The 18,568-nt window shown below is 29.9% G+C and overlaps 1 protein-coding gene across 1 annotated transcript in view; it reads left to right on the top strand.

The window, feature by feature from the left end:
- The window catches only part of VGlut (Vesicular glutamate transporter), a 48,244-nt gene extending 29,804 nt beyond the window's left edge, over positions 1 to 18,440 (top strand). The window contains exons 4-13 of the mRNA XM_085202758.1: positions 7,679 to 7,791; positions 8,188 to 8,327; positions 8,405 to 8,659; positions 10,081 to 10,274; positions 10,457 to 10,619; positions 10,862 to 10,969; positions 11,118 to 11,303; positions 11,528 to 11,713; positions 12,727 to 12,903; positions 13,081 to 18,440. Of these exons, the coding sequence (XP_085058884.1) occupies positions 7,679 to 7,791; positions 8,188 to 8,327; positions 8,405 to 8,659; positions 10,081 to 10,274; positions 10,457 to 10,619; positions 10,862 to 10,969; positions 11,118 to 11,303; positions 11,528 to 11,713; positions 12,727 to 12,903; positions 13,081 to 13,272 (1,714 nt within the window). The 3' untranslated portion in view covers positions 13,273 to 18,440. The remainder of the gene's footprint in view (positions 1 to 7,678; positions 7,792 to 8,187; positions 8,328 to 8,404; positions 8,660 to 10,080; positions 10,275 to 10,456; positions 10,620 to 10,861; positions 10,970 to 11,117; positions 11,304 to 11,527; positions 11,714 to 12,726; positions 12,904 to 13,080) is intronic.
- Positions 18,441 to 18,568: the final 128 nt, after the last annotated feature.

The following is an 18,568-nucleotide window of genomic DNA, read 5'->3' as shown; positions in this document are numbered from 1 at the left end:
ACAATTATCATGTCATAACAGCAAACGTCGAAGATTGTTAAAAATCGATACTAAGCGAGATTTTGCTACACGAATATTAAAATTGTCTTTCCATTCCTACCTATAGATGATATAAAAAATACCCACGGGACTGAGGTCCAATTGCCTGTATCAGCGTCTTTCATTATTTCGTTGTTCGAGTTGATCATTTTCATATTACAAATTCATTTGGTTCTGTAAATATCAATTAATATAATATTATTTTTTATATTTCCATATAAAATTTTATTTTAAACTAATTATTAATAACTAGTTAGTATATTTACTATTTAAATAATTACGAGTATTAAGAGGATTAATGTATTAATCCCGATAATTAATATTCTCTCTCGAGACTGTATTTGGTGAATGCTATCTATAAAGGACCCACCATTTTGTACTACATATTATATTAATAAATGTCATTTTCAAATTGTAGTTCAGTTGTCATTTTTGTAAATTATCGTCCATATTCTTCAGTGTTAGAGCCATTTTGCATAAGATATTACAAGAAAATTTGACAAGGCCTTATTTTGGAAATTTTTTGAAGCATAACACTATAAGGTCTATAATGAAATAAATTTATATTGTAGCGTCCGATATATCTACGAGTATATTGGTATGCTACGCCTAAAGGAGTGAGCTACAGAAAAGCTACGCGACGGATCATTGTTCCTGACAATTGAGCATATAATTCGTTTTGCGTGTAAGGTTCTTCACCCTAAGCCGGAGTATTTGCGTAATTGATATTTACAACTAACCTGGATCTCAAAACGCTTCCCGGGATTAAGCGGAGATTTGTAGAGATTTTCCGCCTTCGAGTTCACTCCAATTTATTTACAGCCTGCAATAATGTGCTGATAACATTTACAGTTCGAGTCGGTTAGAGGGAATGAGATTGTTTCCTTTTGTCGGTTTATTGAATAAATTAACATTTATCTTTTCCTTTTTGTTTTTCTTTAACAGCGATTAAAGATATATATAACTATGTATCTTTTGAGGTATTTGGGACTCTTTGATAGTGGGGTGGAATCTTTTTTGGGGTATTGATTATACGTGAAATTTTTTTGTATAATATGGGCATATTATATGAAATATTACATGAAATGTCCAGGTTAAGGCGGAAAGTGGAGGGTGAAGTGACTTTCGCTTCAAAAATAACTATTAAAAGAGGTGTGTAATTTGTATAATATTTACCCTATTTGCCATCGATTTCAAAATATAAGCCATTATATGTAGTAAATTACTTCGTTCTCTATTTTCCGCTTATCCGGGGAATAGAGTTATATTAAAAATTCTCCGAGTGGAAATCGAACATACAACCATTGCGCCTACAGTCACACGCTGTGCCACTACGCCACGAGAGTATCACTAATTTCAAATGACATTATAAAATACATTGTGAAGGTATAATTAAAATTATTTTATACAATAAATAGCAAAAGTAACCTTGATAACAGAAGCCATATCTACATCTACATTGATCGTTGACATCCAAGAAACAATAATGGCCGGACTGGTACGTGCGCGCCGCTCCTCCCGACAGATTAGGCCCCGACAAAGAGAATAAGAATCTGTGAACCAAATATCATAGCAAATACACGCGGTGTTGTTTGCTTTCCATTTTTGTGTTTCTATTTGGAAAATTGGAACGAAAAAATAGAATGAAAAATCTAAATGGCCCCAGTCAAAGCACGTTCTGTTTATTCGAATTGTTTTTGTAGTTCTCTTTTTGATATATTGTTACCAGTTATATATAATGAAAAAAAACTTAAAATATTTAAATGTATTTATATATTAATATAATATTTTAACTTGCGCTGCTCAAGTGTTTTAATTAATTGTTGGTAATATGACTTAATAGCAGAAAATTAAAAAGATTAATTAAAGTAAGATCAACTGAAATCTATAAAAGATGTATAAAGATTTTTACTTCATGATTTTACTTTGATAAAAAATTAAAATAAAATCATACATTTTAATTGATGTATCTTATTGTTATTTATTATATTTGGAAATTAATGTTTTTTTTAACCCATACATATAAAGTAAACTACAATAAACAGTTCTATGTAGTATAACGAATATAAATACATTTCAATTTAGTAAAGTAACTATGAATGTGAGGCAAGACCTTTCGCTAATGAGACGGATGAAGGCGTGAGGCACTTTTACACTACAAATTGGTGTGATTGACCTCTTACATCACCCACATAAACATCTTTCAGCACTCTGTTCCCTATTTCCTTGACAAAAGATAAATTCAGAAAGTTTATTAGTGTCCTTTTAACTTTTGTTACATTTGTGTAATTACATTATTTTTGGGAGCGAGGATTTCATTTCCCCGAGTGGGAATCGAACCCACAACTTGTCGTTTTTACAGTTGCACGCTTGTGCCCCGCTTGTGGACTGGTCTCATTGCTATGACCATAGTCTGATGCAATTACATATTATTAATACGTTATGAAGTTACTTCAATTTAGTTGTCATTTATTAAGTAGATATATATTCAAAATATTGCGACAAAATTTTTAACTAATGGAGATAGATATGCATAATAAGCATATAGGAACAGTACTAGCATTTTAGGAACAGTACAACTCGGGCGAAATTAATTATTTATTATTTTTCTGTTCTGGTAAAAATTAAACCGCAGTTTTGAGTTCCAATCGACATTCTGTGTCTATCAGTGTCAATTATCTGCAACGAAAAATGGAGTGTCCTCACACTTTGGTCTCATTCACTACCCTGCCTATATTCTTATGTATAATGCCTAAACACAACACAACATATATGCGTACACTATAATAAATTTGAATCGACGCCATAGTGGCGCAGTTAGTACGTGTCTGTAGATTTATATTACACTTCAGGGAATGTTCATATTAGTGATCTAAATTTCTATAGGCTTTTCAGACAAACTACAGTTACTAACCCCCTGTATGAAGGCATGTATGAAGAGGTTGATGACAGTGGACGAGGCTAAAGATGTATGTAGATATCGTAGCGTTGGGCGCTCCGTTCTCTCTGACTACCCCGCAAGGGATAAAGCGTGAAGCTATGTATGTATGTATGTACAGTTCCATGTCATCTCCATCTTTTACAAGGCAAATTAATGACAAGTTTATTCCGTAAAATATAGAATATCTGTAAAATGAAAAAAAAAATATTTACGATATAATAGTTATGTTCAATAAACACCTATTTAAATGTTATATCTAATTTATTTTGAACTCTACGTTAGATATAATCACAGTAAATCTCATAAAAAAACTAAAAGGAACTAAAAAACTAAAAGGAACTGCCGTCCATCCCGTTAGTCCCAAATCGATCAGAATATTGTTTTTGTAACAGATTTCCAGTTGATTCGATTCAGGGAGTATCCAGCCCCGGTCATAAAATAAATCTGCCCATAAATAAAGACGAAGACGCTAACAAGCGTCTCGGGTTCACCCAGTGATATTTCTTAGGGAGCAACGCCATTTTTGTCATAACTCTATTATGTCCGCGGCTGAAATGTGAGAATATACGTTCATTTATTTGCCACCGATGCCTAGACTATAAAAGAAAACCCTATAAAAGAACGTGTTAAGTAAAAAAAGGATCGATGATTCAATTATAAATCAAATCTATATGAGTAACTGGTTTACGAGTACATGAATGAATTTAAATTTATTCATTTAAACCAGTCACTCATAAAAATTCGAACTAAAAGGTAAAGTAATTGATATTATTTCTTTTTTATATAAAGATACCTAAATTCTTCGTTCTCCTATCGTCTTTCAAATTCAGCCTAATACGCTTCTAAATTTATTACATGTTTTATTCACTGAAGGTGGTGAGGTCTCGAAGTTGACTGACACGCTTTACCAAGATTCTTCAGCGACATTCCTTTGTAATTTTTTTAGAAACTTTTCTAAAAGTCTTGCTTCACGAGAGAAAGATTTTTCACTTCATTAGCATTTAGAGCGGTGATAAGAGAACGCTTCTACTCACTATTCAATTGTCCGCTTGCCGTTTTTCACAAGGGTTAACTTTATAGTACTGTACTGCACTGTTTAAAGATTAAAGTATTTTATTAGTTACTTTTTACGTAGTTACGTTACTAAAGTTGTTGATGTGTTATTAAAGAGTTAATTTTTTTCTTTCCTATTTTTTATTTGTTAATTTAAATTAACAAAAAAAAGTAAAATCTATAAATAATTATATAATTATATAAATACACTATACATAGTACATTAATTTGTCAACAAATTATAATATAATATGTAATTTAAAAAAAAGCTTAATGGGGAACATGTCCCCAATTTGAAAAACACCATTGACTTTCCGTCGTTACATATAGCAAAGTTATGCATTCACGATCACCGATCACTGGGTGGTCGGGAAACAAATTTAACCGACAATTGTAAATCAATTAGAGGGGGTGGCTCCCGGGGTGTAATAGCTACCCCCACCCACGTGCTAGCCAGGGACGTAATGTTCAACTATATTAATAAAATGATGTTTTTATTAATATATTTAATAAAATATTAAAATATTTTATTTTTAGTAAGTCAAGCCCCACGACGGACTCAAGATATTAACGCCCTCTTGGGGTAGTAGCGTATGGCGTATAAACTTGATGGTTCTGGGTTCGTTCGGTGTATAAAACTTTTCATTTCAAAATTTTTCTTTTTTGTAAAAAAATAAAATTAAATATTTTCTTCCAATAAACCGATGAGAAATAAAATATTTACATATTTAATAATATGAAAATATACAAAAAAAATTAATTAAGAATTAATAAATTCGAAATTCCCCCCTGACAGGGAGATGTTCATAGTGAATCCTCAAGTGCATATTGTGATACGCAACGCGCCCCTTGTAGCGTCGCGCTCTTCACGTCTCTACCAGGTCTGTCTTCGAAAATTGGAGAAAGCTGAACACTATGATTATTAAGTTATTCAAAATTTTACCCTTTTAAAATTAATTAGGTAGTAAGAATAAATAATGATTTGTCGATATGAAAAAATAAATTATTTCATAACACATATTATTTAATAAACTATATTAAACCAATTTATTGACCCCAACCAGCCATATACAAATGTAAGAGCAAAAGAGAGAAGAAAATAATTTAATAATGACTTTAAAAATTACTATGATAGAATGTTAGTGTAAGTAACTCATAGTGGAGTAGGAGAGAGCTGGATCATGTCGTCAGAGACGACAAAGTTTATTAGAGAAGTTGGCAAAGTGGAACTCGGTCAGCGCTAATTTGGAAATTAACTACAAGATTGTTACTGTCGTCTAATAGCACTTATGTGCGTTCCGGATGAGCTTTTGACAAAAGAACTTTCCAGTTTTAATTATAAATTCGGGCTAGTTAAAAGTTAGTGTGGAATGTGTTGCCTCTGAAATACGCAGAAAGTACAGATGACAATGATATTATATATATATATATAGGTACCTAAGTTTGCGGGAAATGAACTACAATTATCTCTATGAAATAACTTATAAATTTTCGCTAATCACCATTTTTTTCTTTATTTATACTGTAACTGTAGGACTACGGGAACCCCGGGACCCGGGACCACGGATTTTGATACAAAATGCCGCAAAATCGTTGCATAATTGTTCATATGTTTTGAGTGCGATGACTGATTTAAGCATGATTTTGCTGTGTGCCCAAGGCACCGCAGGCCTAAATATTTAGTATTAATTTTAGCTTGATACCTCAAAGCAATCTCGAGATAAATCTCGAGACAGACAGACAACAAAGCGATCCTATAAAACGAAATAATATATATATATATATATATATATATATATATATATATATATATATATATATATATATATATATATATAAGGTTTTTCCTTTTGAGAGACGGAACCTTAAAAAAAACAATAACTGAGTACATACAGTTAAATAGCATAAAGCCTTAAAATTATACTATACGTTATAATGTACCAGGACGAACAGTAATTATAGCATTTAGTGACGTCACATAATGATAGGCGTAGGGTGCATTAGCGGCACAATACGCGACGCGATCAAAGGGGACCACGCGATAACAGATAATCTCTGTTTTATGTTGTTACCCTACCTATTACGTATATATATTATTTTTATTAAAACATGACGATGTCATTTTAAGTTATAAATCATTTTATAGATTTTATTAATTTTTTTTTACTTTTTTTTCATATAAATATGTTTTAATTTACTAAAAAAACAAAATATTTTCAGTTATCTGTATGTTTGGTTTTGTATGTATGATCGAGGATCTGGAGCCGCATGGTGCGCTCGGTGCGCACGGGTGTGAGGGTACGCGTCGTTTCCACTTGGTTATGCCTTTTATGCGACGATTCATTAACGCCTGCCGCCGCCGGAGGGGACGCGAACAGATAGCCACATTTATTACTTTTGTCAGCGGAAAAATGAAGTTACACATCAGGAACTTTGACGTTGTGAATGTTCTATATAATTGTTGTTTTTTAATGCCCATAAAATTTAGAAATACAAAAAAATTGATAAAAAAATTGGTAAATTTAAGTCCGACCAGGAAATTTATGAATATATATGTATGTATCTGAGAAAATTATTAAAAACTCGAATTGAATTTTAATTCGAAATACATTTTATATAATAAAATAATTTCTAATAAACACATGCACAAATATAAGAGAGAATATAACATGAATATGTTATATTCTCTCTTATATTTGTGCATTGCATCTTATATTTGTTAATATGAATATATTCAATACTGGTAAACAATGAAAAATACAAGAAGGGGAGGCTGACTAATTCAATAATGGCTCTAATGGATCTGTTCTGAGTATTAAACTCAAAATTTTGGTACTGTGTATACAGTTCGGAGTCTTATCGTATAGATACATAAACGAATAAATAATATTAAATAATCTGTTTAATTCATTTGATGTTCAATTTAAATTTATTAAATTCTAAATTAACCACTCGCATATTAAAACGTATGCTTTTAGTGTTGAGTGAAGAAATGAAAATATTAAATATTTCATTTCCACGTGTGGAAATCGAACCCACAATCTGTCGCATATACTGCCACATTTAGTGTCCCCGAGCCACGACTAGCCAACGGCCTCTGGGTTAATTAAAAATCTTTTTCCTGCACTACCAATATTTTCACAACAACGCTTTAGTGAGCTAAAAATTGCGTTAAATCGCAAATACGAAACGATTTCCATGCATAAACGCCTAGCTAATGGACTCCAGAACGACGTATTAAAATTGTAATAAAGCTATCAAGGTGTCTATACAATTATCCCTGCAACGAGCTCTCGAGTTCAGACGCAGGTGCGCACCTGCATGTCTCTCCTATATGCTATCGGCACATTCTAATTCCATTTGCTCCAGCCAAGTACCGGCGTGCTTTAGATCGTTTTAATTATTGAAAAATAAACGTGTGATAAAACGACAGGAGTCAATTTAAAATTAACATATTATAGTATATTTATATTTTATTAGAATTGTTTGTGGTTAGGTTCTGCAATAGAATAAATTTGACATTTTTTAAATATTTCCAATACATTTCCAGAAAAGCAGAATGATTGCAATTTTTGATTGAAGAAATGGTAAATGCAAATAACATAAAATTGTTTGGTTAATTAATTTTATTTATTTATTCAACAGAAATACTCAGTATGAAAATTTTCACGTGGAACAGAAGGGATATGATCAAATGTACGATGGAGAAGATCTTGAAACGCCGCCATCACCAGACCGTCCACCGCCAAGACACATAGGTAGATTAAAAATTACTTTAGATATTATTGCTACTTGCTAACTCTGAAAGGGCCCCACTTTCAAATTAGTGACTATGCATACTGTTTTACTAAAATGGTGTAGGTCTGGAGGCTCTGGGATCTTGGACTATACAGCCTCATTATACATGCTTATACAATGCTTAGATAAATTGTAGTCTATATGTTAGGTATCCTGATGTGTGATGTATAAGCTATATTTGTAAAGTTTCATCTAAATCCATTTAGTAATTTTTATGTAAAAGTGGAATAAGCATCCATCGTTACAAATTTTCACATTTGTAATATTAATAGGATATAGGATTAAATATTCACATGAATTTTTGAATTTTTGAAGTTTCATATAAAATCCAACAAATGTTTAATTTTCTATACTAGATAAATACATCCGTGCGGAATGTCCGTGTTTAAGCGCCCGTTACACCGTAGCGCTGTTGGCCTGCTTCGGATTCAGTATTATGTTTGGCATGCGATGTAACATGAGTATGGCTAAGCTTAAAATGACTGAAAAACATGAAGTAAGTTTATTCATAAAATAAATTAAAGATTTTCATTTGTGTTTTCTTTTTATATTATTTTTTAAATTATTTTACAGACGGCTTCGGGTGTCGTGGAAGATTCACCATTCAATTGGACTGTAGAGGTGGAATCGTCTATAGACTCATCGTACTTTGCTGGTTACCTAATTACCCAGGTTCCGGGGGGCTTTTTTGCATCGATGTACCCTGCAAATAAGATTTTTGGTGCAGCGATTTTTGCCTCAGCTATATTCAACATGGCTATTCCTGGGGCTATGTCAGTCGGTCCTGTGTCGGTGGTTATGTTGAAAGTCGCCCAAGGATTCGTTGAGGTAAGAATATATGGAAAAAGAAAATAATCATGGTTGATAAAGTGAAATGTGTTAATAAATAAAATTAACAAGATAAAATTGTAAATACATATGTAGGATGGCCTATTATAGCTATATATAATTAGTAGCATTTTTTTTTTATAAAAACATAACTATTAATAACTAGTCTTACTTGTGGTTTCTTCACATATGGGAGCTTAACGTGAGGGCTATGATAGATAGACAATGCAAAAAAACAACAATTCGAACCTGTAGTACCCGAAATTAGATCGTTCAACAAAACAGACTTCAGATTTATAATATTAGTTCAGTGCAGAAGTAAATATACATCTACAGCTTATTGGAAGACAAATATCACAGATCGGAGGGTTAAATAAATGTTTAACGAGCGAGCATCATGTCACTTAAATTTTGAACATTTGGCATTCAGTTCGTGACGAGACATGATCAAGCTTATTATTGATGCACAAATTTGAACACCGTAGTGGGTGTTCCTCGTTACGTTTGGATCGCTCCCCCCATCTTTCCTATTTAGATATGCTATGTGTAATATGTTTGGTTAGCAGAATTTTACAAATCATTTTAATATATATTTTTAAAAGTCAAGCGTGTGTAAATGTGACAGAAAAGTGACACACGGAGAAATAAAATATTTAATATTTTCATTTTTTCGCTCTGGTGTCGAGGCAAAAGCGTGGCTTTGAATTCCCCCACTCAACACACAAGCCTCCAGAAGTTGGTGGAACGTGGGGAGTGGAGTGACTTAAAACTAGGCTGTATCTGCCAGGGTAGGCTACATACAAGATACAGCGTGTAGCTTATAAAAAGATATATTTTTTATATAAATATTTCCATATACACGTAATTGCTTAATTTGTTTTATACGTCTAGAGGCCGTCGTGGAATTAACAATATTAAAATTATTTTAATTTTTTCGCTCTGATGGACCAAGCGCGGCGTTGTTTTAAATCAATGTCTAGAAAAATTGGCATACACATTTACCTTATTTTTTATTTTATACGTGTTATCATATATTTACTATATCATTACACGTATTACTGACATGTAACGTGGATCGACCAAATCGTTTTCTAAAGTACAAAGCCTCTTTAGGATTATTGAGCCCTCTGTTACCATAGTTACGTATTTATTCGCCTATACCCGGCTTAGACGAGTCGTCAATGGCATGGTATCCTATTAAATCTTATGGCGAATCATTGAAATACAGATACGATTGTATAAAATATATTTTATTTGGCAAAGAGTTCACGATAAAAGGTCTCTATAATATAGATAATCTTGTTAGAGAAATTGATTTTTGTTATTGAGATATGATTAATATTACTATTTTTTTTAAGATTTATTTTTACATTTCTCATGGGGTTGTTTTAAATAAAATATGAATTAATTATGCTCCCTAGGGTGTGACTTATCCATCTTGCCACGGAATCTGGCGTATGTGGGCACCTCCTCTTGAACGTTCTCGATTGGCAACACTGGCTTTCTGTGGCACATACGCAGGCATTGTTATAGGCATGCCTCTATCAGGTCTCCTCACTGATTACATCTCTTGGCAGTCGCCCTTCTATTTTTACGGGATTTCTGGAATTTTATGGTTAGTATAGAATTATATAATATAATTTCATTTTTTACTTTAAAAAATCCAAATTTACTCTGATAGTACATCAATATGAAAAATAATATTATATTCAGCATTAATAATTCTCAAATTTTAATTTTAACAATTCTCAAATTTTAAAGTGCTTTAACTACTAACTTTAATGTGTCTCCCAAAAGGTATTTCCTTTGGCTGTGGTTGGTATTTGAAAGACCGAGCAAGCACCCTCAAATCTCGGGAAAAGAATTGACGTATATAGAGCAGTCCTTAGGAACTAATATGCAAGCTGCTATGCCTGGTTTCTGGAATACACCGTGGAAAGAATTCGCCACTTCGCCACCGGTACTAATCTAACTATAAATACTATTTGGCATTGAATTTAGTCACTCATGCGGAGTTTTGAAATGGGGCGGAAAGCGGAGAACAGAGTGTGTTAATACTAGATTCCATCTGCGGAATAAAGCGTGAAGTTATGCGTAAGCATGTTTTTTAAGCACTTAAAAGAGTAGTGTACGTAAATAATATTTTTTTATAAATTTAATTATTTCCTGCAGTAGTCATCACTTTCCAATCTTATTTCAAAGGTATATGCCATCATCGTAGCAAACTTCTGTAGGACGTGGAATTTCTGCCTGCTTGTCATATTTCAATCTTCGTATTTTAAGTCTCGATTCAATATGCAAATTACGGAGGTAAGTTACACTTATTTGTACTTACAACAAAATCTTTTAATTGTCAATTTTAATATTAGATATATAAAAAATCTTAGAACAATAATGTTTTTTTTTATTTCATTTAATAATTCTTATACTCTGGAAAATAATTTCATTACTTTGATAGTCTGGATTTGTTGGAGCTATACCACATTTAATTATGACGTCGCTGGTACCGATCGGAGGAATGATGGCTGATTATTTAAGAAAAAATAACATAATGACTACAACAAACGTGCGAAAACTCTTCAATTGTGGTGGATTTGGCTTAGAGGCGTTCTTCTTCGTGCTCATTGCATATGCAGATAACAAGGTAAATACTTATAATAAATTTTCAATTAAAGTCTTAAAATAATTTTATATTCTTTGTGTATTTTCAATAAATTGTAACAAGACATTGTAATTCAAAGTAATTATATTTTGGAGTATACACAGAATGCGATTAAACTAGGAAGGAAGGAAGGAGGAAGGAAGGATCAGGTTACTCGTATCTAAATCAGTCAGTTTTAGTAATACATAAAAAAATATTTTTTTTAGTACTTGGCCACTATAGAAATGACATTGGGAGTGGCCTGCAGTGGTTTCGCCATTTCTGGATATAACGTCAACCATTTGGACATAGCGCCTCGATACGCTTCTATTCTGATGGGGTTGTCCAACGGTATTGGCACCATTGCTGGTTTCATCGTGCCAATCGTCATTGATCACATGACGCAAGAAAAGGTAAATAGATATTTTAAGTATCCTGTTTTCGCAAAAATACAGAGTTGCCGTAATAAATTTCTTAATTTTAACTTTAGTGATATATATTTCCAAAGCGCGGCGTTCAGTTCCGCCACTCAACACGCAATGACTCCAGAAGTCGGCGGAAAGTGGGGAACGGAGTGTCTTAATATTAGGTTCCCTCTACATATCCTGCTGGGTGTGGGATACAGCGTGAACCTGATTTTATATTATATTCAATAGGTACCTACTTACCATTACTATTTATACTGAAAATGAAAGCCATACAAAAACTCATTAAAACTAGCCATTTACGAGGGTGGAACAATGGATGGCTTATTATATTCAATATCGTTTGAATTCTTTGAAACGTATTCGTGCGTTCTTATCAAGTTTGAAGTGACGCTCCCCCGCGAAGCCCTAGGTATTCTTGAGCGAAACAAAAAGGACAGTGGGTCGTGGTTAATTTTAAAAAGGAAATCGAGCTCAGCCAGGGCCGTGGTGTGAATTTGAAATGAGCGGAGTCGGGGTGCGCGATGATGCGTCACGCAGTTACATTACGCGCCGAGCACTTTATTATCGCTTCTTCATGCTACGCTGGAGCCTTGTGGATGAGGATGAATTATATACTTATACCCCATAAATAGATTGCATTGTGATATGAACGGCTCTTTAAATATTATATGATATTATATTTATGTAAAGTCAATATTATTTCATATTCGTATACATTATTCGTTATTCCGGATGAAATCACTTTTGTTGTGAGGTCAAATGCCGCTTGGGGAATGTTTATTTATACAGCTGATTTGTTTAAATAAAACTGTCACCACTAATGGTCAAAAATTGAAGGAGAGTGGTGAAATTATATAGAATTTCTTTCTCTTTGTTTTTAAAGGAATATATGACTCAAAATGTAGGAGAGACACGAAGAGAAAATATATTTTTTATGTTAATTTTGAGTTTCTTAAAACAAAAATTATTTAAACAAGAATAAAATATTATTTTGTCAGGATAAATTAGAAAAAGCTATAACGGAATGGCGTGCTGTATTCCTCATGGGTGCCACGGTACATTTTATTGGCATCACTATCTACGGTATATTCGCTTCTGGTGAATTACAACCTTGGGCAGAGCCTACTCCACCTTATGAAGCTCCTATGAAGCCGTTAGACCAAGAAACAACGTTTGTAAGTAAACTACTTTTTATTATATTCAAAGATATTTCAAAAAACACATAAAAAAATAACTGTCTATCTCAGGCTATTTTATAGGGCTGTAAATCATTAAATTATTAATCTTAGAAATATTTTGCCCACTAAAATACAGGTAAGTGCAGTATTCTTTTCAATTTTGTTTTATTTTAGTCGGAGAAGCCAAATGAGCCTTTAAAAGGCACTGATCCACCAGGCTACGGAAGTATCGCACCACCGCGTCCCCCACCAGTTCAACAACATGTTCCGAATAATCCTTTCGTATCCGGAGCTTTGTATCAGGCTGAGCCCATACAGCCTCCCGCCCAGCCTTACGAGGACCTCACCGATGATGGCACCTACTAAAAATCAGGTGTCTTTCTCATAGTATCGGTTTTATAACTCATAAATATTAAGTGCAATATATCAGGCTGCAACTTCAAAATCGACCAGCCGTCGGGATTTCACCGATAAGAATTTCTTTAATTATTTATATTGTAAAAATTTAAGTGTTCCAATTGTTCATTGTATAACTTTTTTTCCATAAAAACAAAATGTTACTTGTTATTTGTTTTAATAATTTTAATAAATATTTATAAGGTACTTCTTATAAGTAAATTTCAATATCTCAAAAACTTAGGATCTTTATAATTTAACTGTTATGATAAAATGATTTTATAAATATTTAATTTAGTTTTCCTTTTTAAAAAAAATATATTTACTTTTCGGTGAAGTCATTTTATAGTTAGAAAATATATAATTGTTCTAGAATTAGCTCGTAACGTCAAATACATAGCTACTACATACGTATTCCTACTAAATTGTTTTCTCGTACAAATTTTATTAACACGTTAGCTATTTACACAAGCGATGGTTTTTATTATGCTTTTTAACTGATAATATTTTCTCGTTGTTTCATTTGCTCAGTATATTGTACAGATGTATGTATATAACTTACATTGGCATATCAATTAAATAGGTATTGTTTTTGATAAAAAATATTTAAAGATAATTTTTTCATATGCATTTGCAGCCGTTTTATTAAATAATTATAATTGAACTCATAACTAAAGCGTCTAAAAAATTTTCAATTTGACAATGTTGCCATGCTTGTATATGTTAAAATGGCTCTCAAAACAGTATTCTCATAACGCTGTCATTAAAACTTGTTACTGTCTCTTGTTGTTGTAAATGTTTATAATACATATATTTACGATATTATTTAAATAACCTAGAATTGTATGTCAAATTTAAATAAAAATATAAAAATAAAACGTATGTATATGATAGGCGTAGGAATTGTTTAAAACACAAAGGGAAGTAGTGTATTCATTTATGTAATTTAGGTAATAATTACTTCAATATAAATTCGGCAAAATGTTGTTATATGAAAATAAATGTTTATTTGTGCTGTCATACTACTTAAAAGACATTGAATCCTCTGCAAAAAATAATAAAGAAAAGATTTCTTGAAGGCATATCCAAAACTATTTATTGTGCGCTTATAAAAAAATATACTAATAAATATATTGGCGTTTAAGTGATATTTATTTATAACCTTTTTTAAATTAGTTTGTGCGTATTTAAAATTTTATAAATCGAATTTTTACACGTTTTAAGCAATAATTTTTCTTAAAAAATAAATAAAATGTTATTCTTTAGAATTGACAATAGAGTTGACAATAAAACTTACTTACATAATTGTATTGGGAATATTTTTATCTGTGGTTGACAATAAAATAAGACCAATTGTTTTCCAATCTTAATTCACTTCTTATTATCAACACAATTAGATTACAAATAATATATTTTATAGAAAATTTAAGTAAAAATGCTCAATTTCAAGTTATAATAGTCATCAGTAACATAATTTTCATTATATTGAAACAACGAAGTGATCATCAAAAAAAAAATAGAGATAGAAAATGCATTTCATTTAATTTTAATTGAAACATTTAATAATTGCAAACAAAATGTAAATAGTATGTACTTAATATGTAGTTTAATCATAACATCCTGTCTTATAAAAAAATTAAAAGCTTTGCTTGAATTACGAAGTTATTTGGACATAGGTGAGAATTATCATGTTTATATTATGGTTACGTTATTTTGTTTATACTGGTTCTTAGGTATATATTATTAGGATTGTATTCCAAATTGAAATTCGCCACTTACTTTTAACTGATTCCTGTAAAAGGAGGTTTTCAATTTAATTGTTTTTTTTTGTCGTACTATCGCAGCCGTTTTCATAATCATTTGTATAATAATATTAAATAATTTCGTTTACATTACTAAAGTCGTTAGATTATTAGATTTAATAATAATGTAATGAGTAAAATGTTATTTTAACGAATCTCTACGCCGTCAATTCTGTGTTGTAAAGATAATTGAATTAAATCTCATAAAGAAATATTACTTGAATATATAAGAGATTTACTATATATCATTGAAAAAAAAACATCATTTGATTATTTTTTAACATTTTCAAAGTGTTATTTCACACTTAGGAAAGAAAAATATTTATTTAGAAAACGTATAGAAAATTATAAAAAATATATTAAAAATGATTTCCCGCTACGTTCAAAATTTTTACACGTTTTCTTAATAAGTATCATTTGATTAGTTCTCATTTTCATAACAATGTATTTTTAATATTTCTTAGGTTAAAATTTAAGAGCACATTTGCAGTAGAAAGCTATATTTAATTTAATACAACGATAACTAGTAGACAGATACTGTTGGGAGAAGCGTAAGCGAAGTAAATATTCCTAAGGAATATAAAAAGATTTGTTTCTTTATTATAAGTCTAAATCTACAATATCTTCACATTATTTATTTAAAGATATTTTTATGTATGGATATATATTATTTCAAGAACGAAAAAATATAGTTTTCAAAAAGTCAACAAATGTAGATATCAAAAATATGATTTTTTTTAAATGTCATATGGCATAATGATTTTTTTAACAAATGATTCACTCTTAAAGGAAGATTTTTTGGCAAAACAAATCACCGTTTTCTTGTTTATTTTTTTTTAAATCGATAATTTTCACGATGTCCAAAAGTATGGCGGAAAGGGTAATGATTCCCCACACACTTGTTGCAAATGCACTATGGCTCATGTATTTAAAAATATTCTTATAACCATATTATTAAAATCCATATACGATTTTTAATAAAAATAAAAAAAAAATGCAAAAAAGTACAAAATTTAAAATTAACAAAAAAATAATACCTACATATAAGACAAAATGTGTTAAACACAAAATATTTTAGATTTAGAATAATTTTTTTTTGTTTCTTTATTGATTACTGATTTTTAGATTCATGTATAATTAAAAAAAAAACTTAATGAATGTTAGTTTGTCCTCTTTTTTAAATAGTAAATTTATTTACATTTCATTTCATTATTTTATTTATTTACATTTACAGTCTTCTGTCAAAATTAAGTAATATTTACATATTAGGTATATATAGATAAGACAATAATAGCTAGGATTAATACGGGGTGATCTCACTCTATAAGGCTGTGCCGACAATAAAGCTTTTACGAAGCGACCGTAGTGTATAAAAAATTAGAAATAAATTTAATATTAAATATATATACTTTTTTTGTTACAAAATTGTGCAGTACACCGTTTTAATTTTAATTTAAAACGAATACGTTCTGTACAATTACATTATAATACAAGATATTACACATTAGTTAAGGCCGACAATAAATGACAATAAAAAAACGTAGTGTGTAAATACGTAGATTCTATATTAAGTCATAGTATAAAATTGTTTTAAGCTCTACTTACATTTTATTAAAGTAAATCTTATTATTTTTTTATTTACATAATAATTTTTTTTATACGAAAAAAATCTAGTCATATCATTTTATTATATTTTAAACTTTATTTTATAATGCTTTAGTTTTTAAAAAATTGCTTTTCTCTAAAATAATATTTATAAAAAACGTTTTAGTTTTTAATATTTGCGAATAGTCTAACATATGATACGTACAGCAGTAATAATACATATTAGAAATTTATATATTAGTAATAAACTAACATATTTCGTATAATAATTATAAATAAGGTAAATATTCTTTCAAGAAAGCACTGACTGGTCAATTATGGATTAGACTCATATATAGGGATTTGGTTTGAAAAGTCCTAAAAATGCAACACTGTACATACAATACATATATTGTTGCTTTTTTTTATTTTAATTTAAAATCATAAATTATTTATTATCATTAGCTTTAAGATTTGTCTTTTATATTTTTTATTTCAATTGTACGCAAAACATTTTGAATCATCTATAATTTCAAAGTATATATTTTTTTAAGTGAACTCAAGTAATATGATTTTTCGTTTTTATTTTTAATATGTGACATCGTTTTAATTTTTAAGTAGTAATATTTATCGTATTCCAAGCAATTAATATATTTAACCATTCTATTTACATTTAGAACTCTGCATTTTATAGTATATAATTTATTATAATTCTTTATTATGATGGTAGAAGTAAAGTTTGATAATACTCGTAAGTAAAACTCTATATTAGATTTAATAAAATCGGTTTTTAAAGCATTGCGGGATTTCAAGCAATGTTCAGTTTCAAACGGGCCTATAATAATTTTATTAAGATGAAGTACCAAATGGTAATACAAAATAAGTTAAATTATAGTATTTTTGTATAATAAATAAAACATTTCTGTTCATAGTTATTTTTTGTTTGTGCATTCTTTAAATACAACGATTTAAAATGTATATACTTAAATATATAAAAAAATTATGAATATTTAGCTTAATTAGAGACTGTGAAACAAATTTTATTTGAAAAAATATTTAAAATACATTTTAGTCCAAGCAAACTCCTATTAATGAAAATGATTCCCAGTAATGAAAATTTTATTTCTTTTTTTAGTCGATTTCTACGATTTCAAATAGTATTATTATATTCAAATATAATAATTATTCGATTTTGTTAGAGGATTCAATGTCTGTTTCATTTTTTAAAAACCTATTTCTATATTACGTAGTATGTTTATTAAATTTATAAAAAAATATGTAACAGAATTACTATAATTGATTTTTTTAATAAAGATGATTAATTAGTTATTGTAGATATCACCAATATTATATTTTATTTTAATAAATTGTTATTATATTATTAAAGCAACATAAGTAAAATAATAAATGAACACAATATCTTCCCTTTAGCATGTATATTGAGAGAATAAAAATTCTGTTTATTTAATTGTTGCTGTAATGTGTGATAGGACTTGATGTGTTATTTCATAGTACCTACAAAATTCCATTCAGTATGTACAGGATACAGGTAAGAAGATGAGATATTATGTTGTTCCTTATCTTTTTGTTGTTTTTATGTTTAAAATATTGTAACAATTGTATTTTAAAAATACGTAATATGTCCTCCTCATCTTATTACGTGTAATATCTACATTCATTGTTTAATGAACTTTATGTATTTATGAAATTAATTCGTGAATTAAATAAAGTAAAATAAAAATAAATAAAAAATATTTATTTATTCACTTACGCCCAACCACGAAAACAATGTACAGACGTCTATTAAATAAAAAAATAAATTACAAATATTAAAAATGGCAATTTGAGAGTAAAATTACCAAATATAAAAATTTAAAATA

This window comes from Heliconius melpomene, chromosome 19, assembly GCF_056956725.1.
Source record: "Heliconius melpomene rosina isolate 202511_hmr_F chromosome 19, ASM5695672v1, whole genome shotgun sequence".
NCBI classification, from domain to species: Eukaryota; Metazoa; Arthropoda; class Insecta; order Lepidoptera; family Nymphalidae; genus Heliconius; species Heliconius melpomene.
The sequence above is the reverse complement of the archived record's forward strand: the minus strand, read 5'-3'. Positions and strand labels throughout refer to the sequence as shown.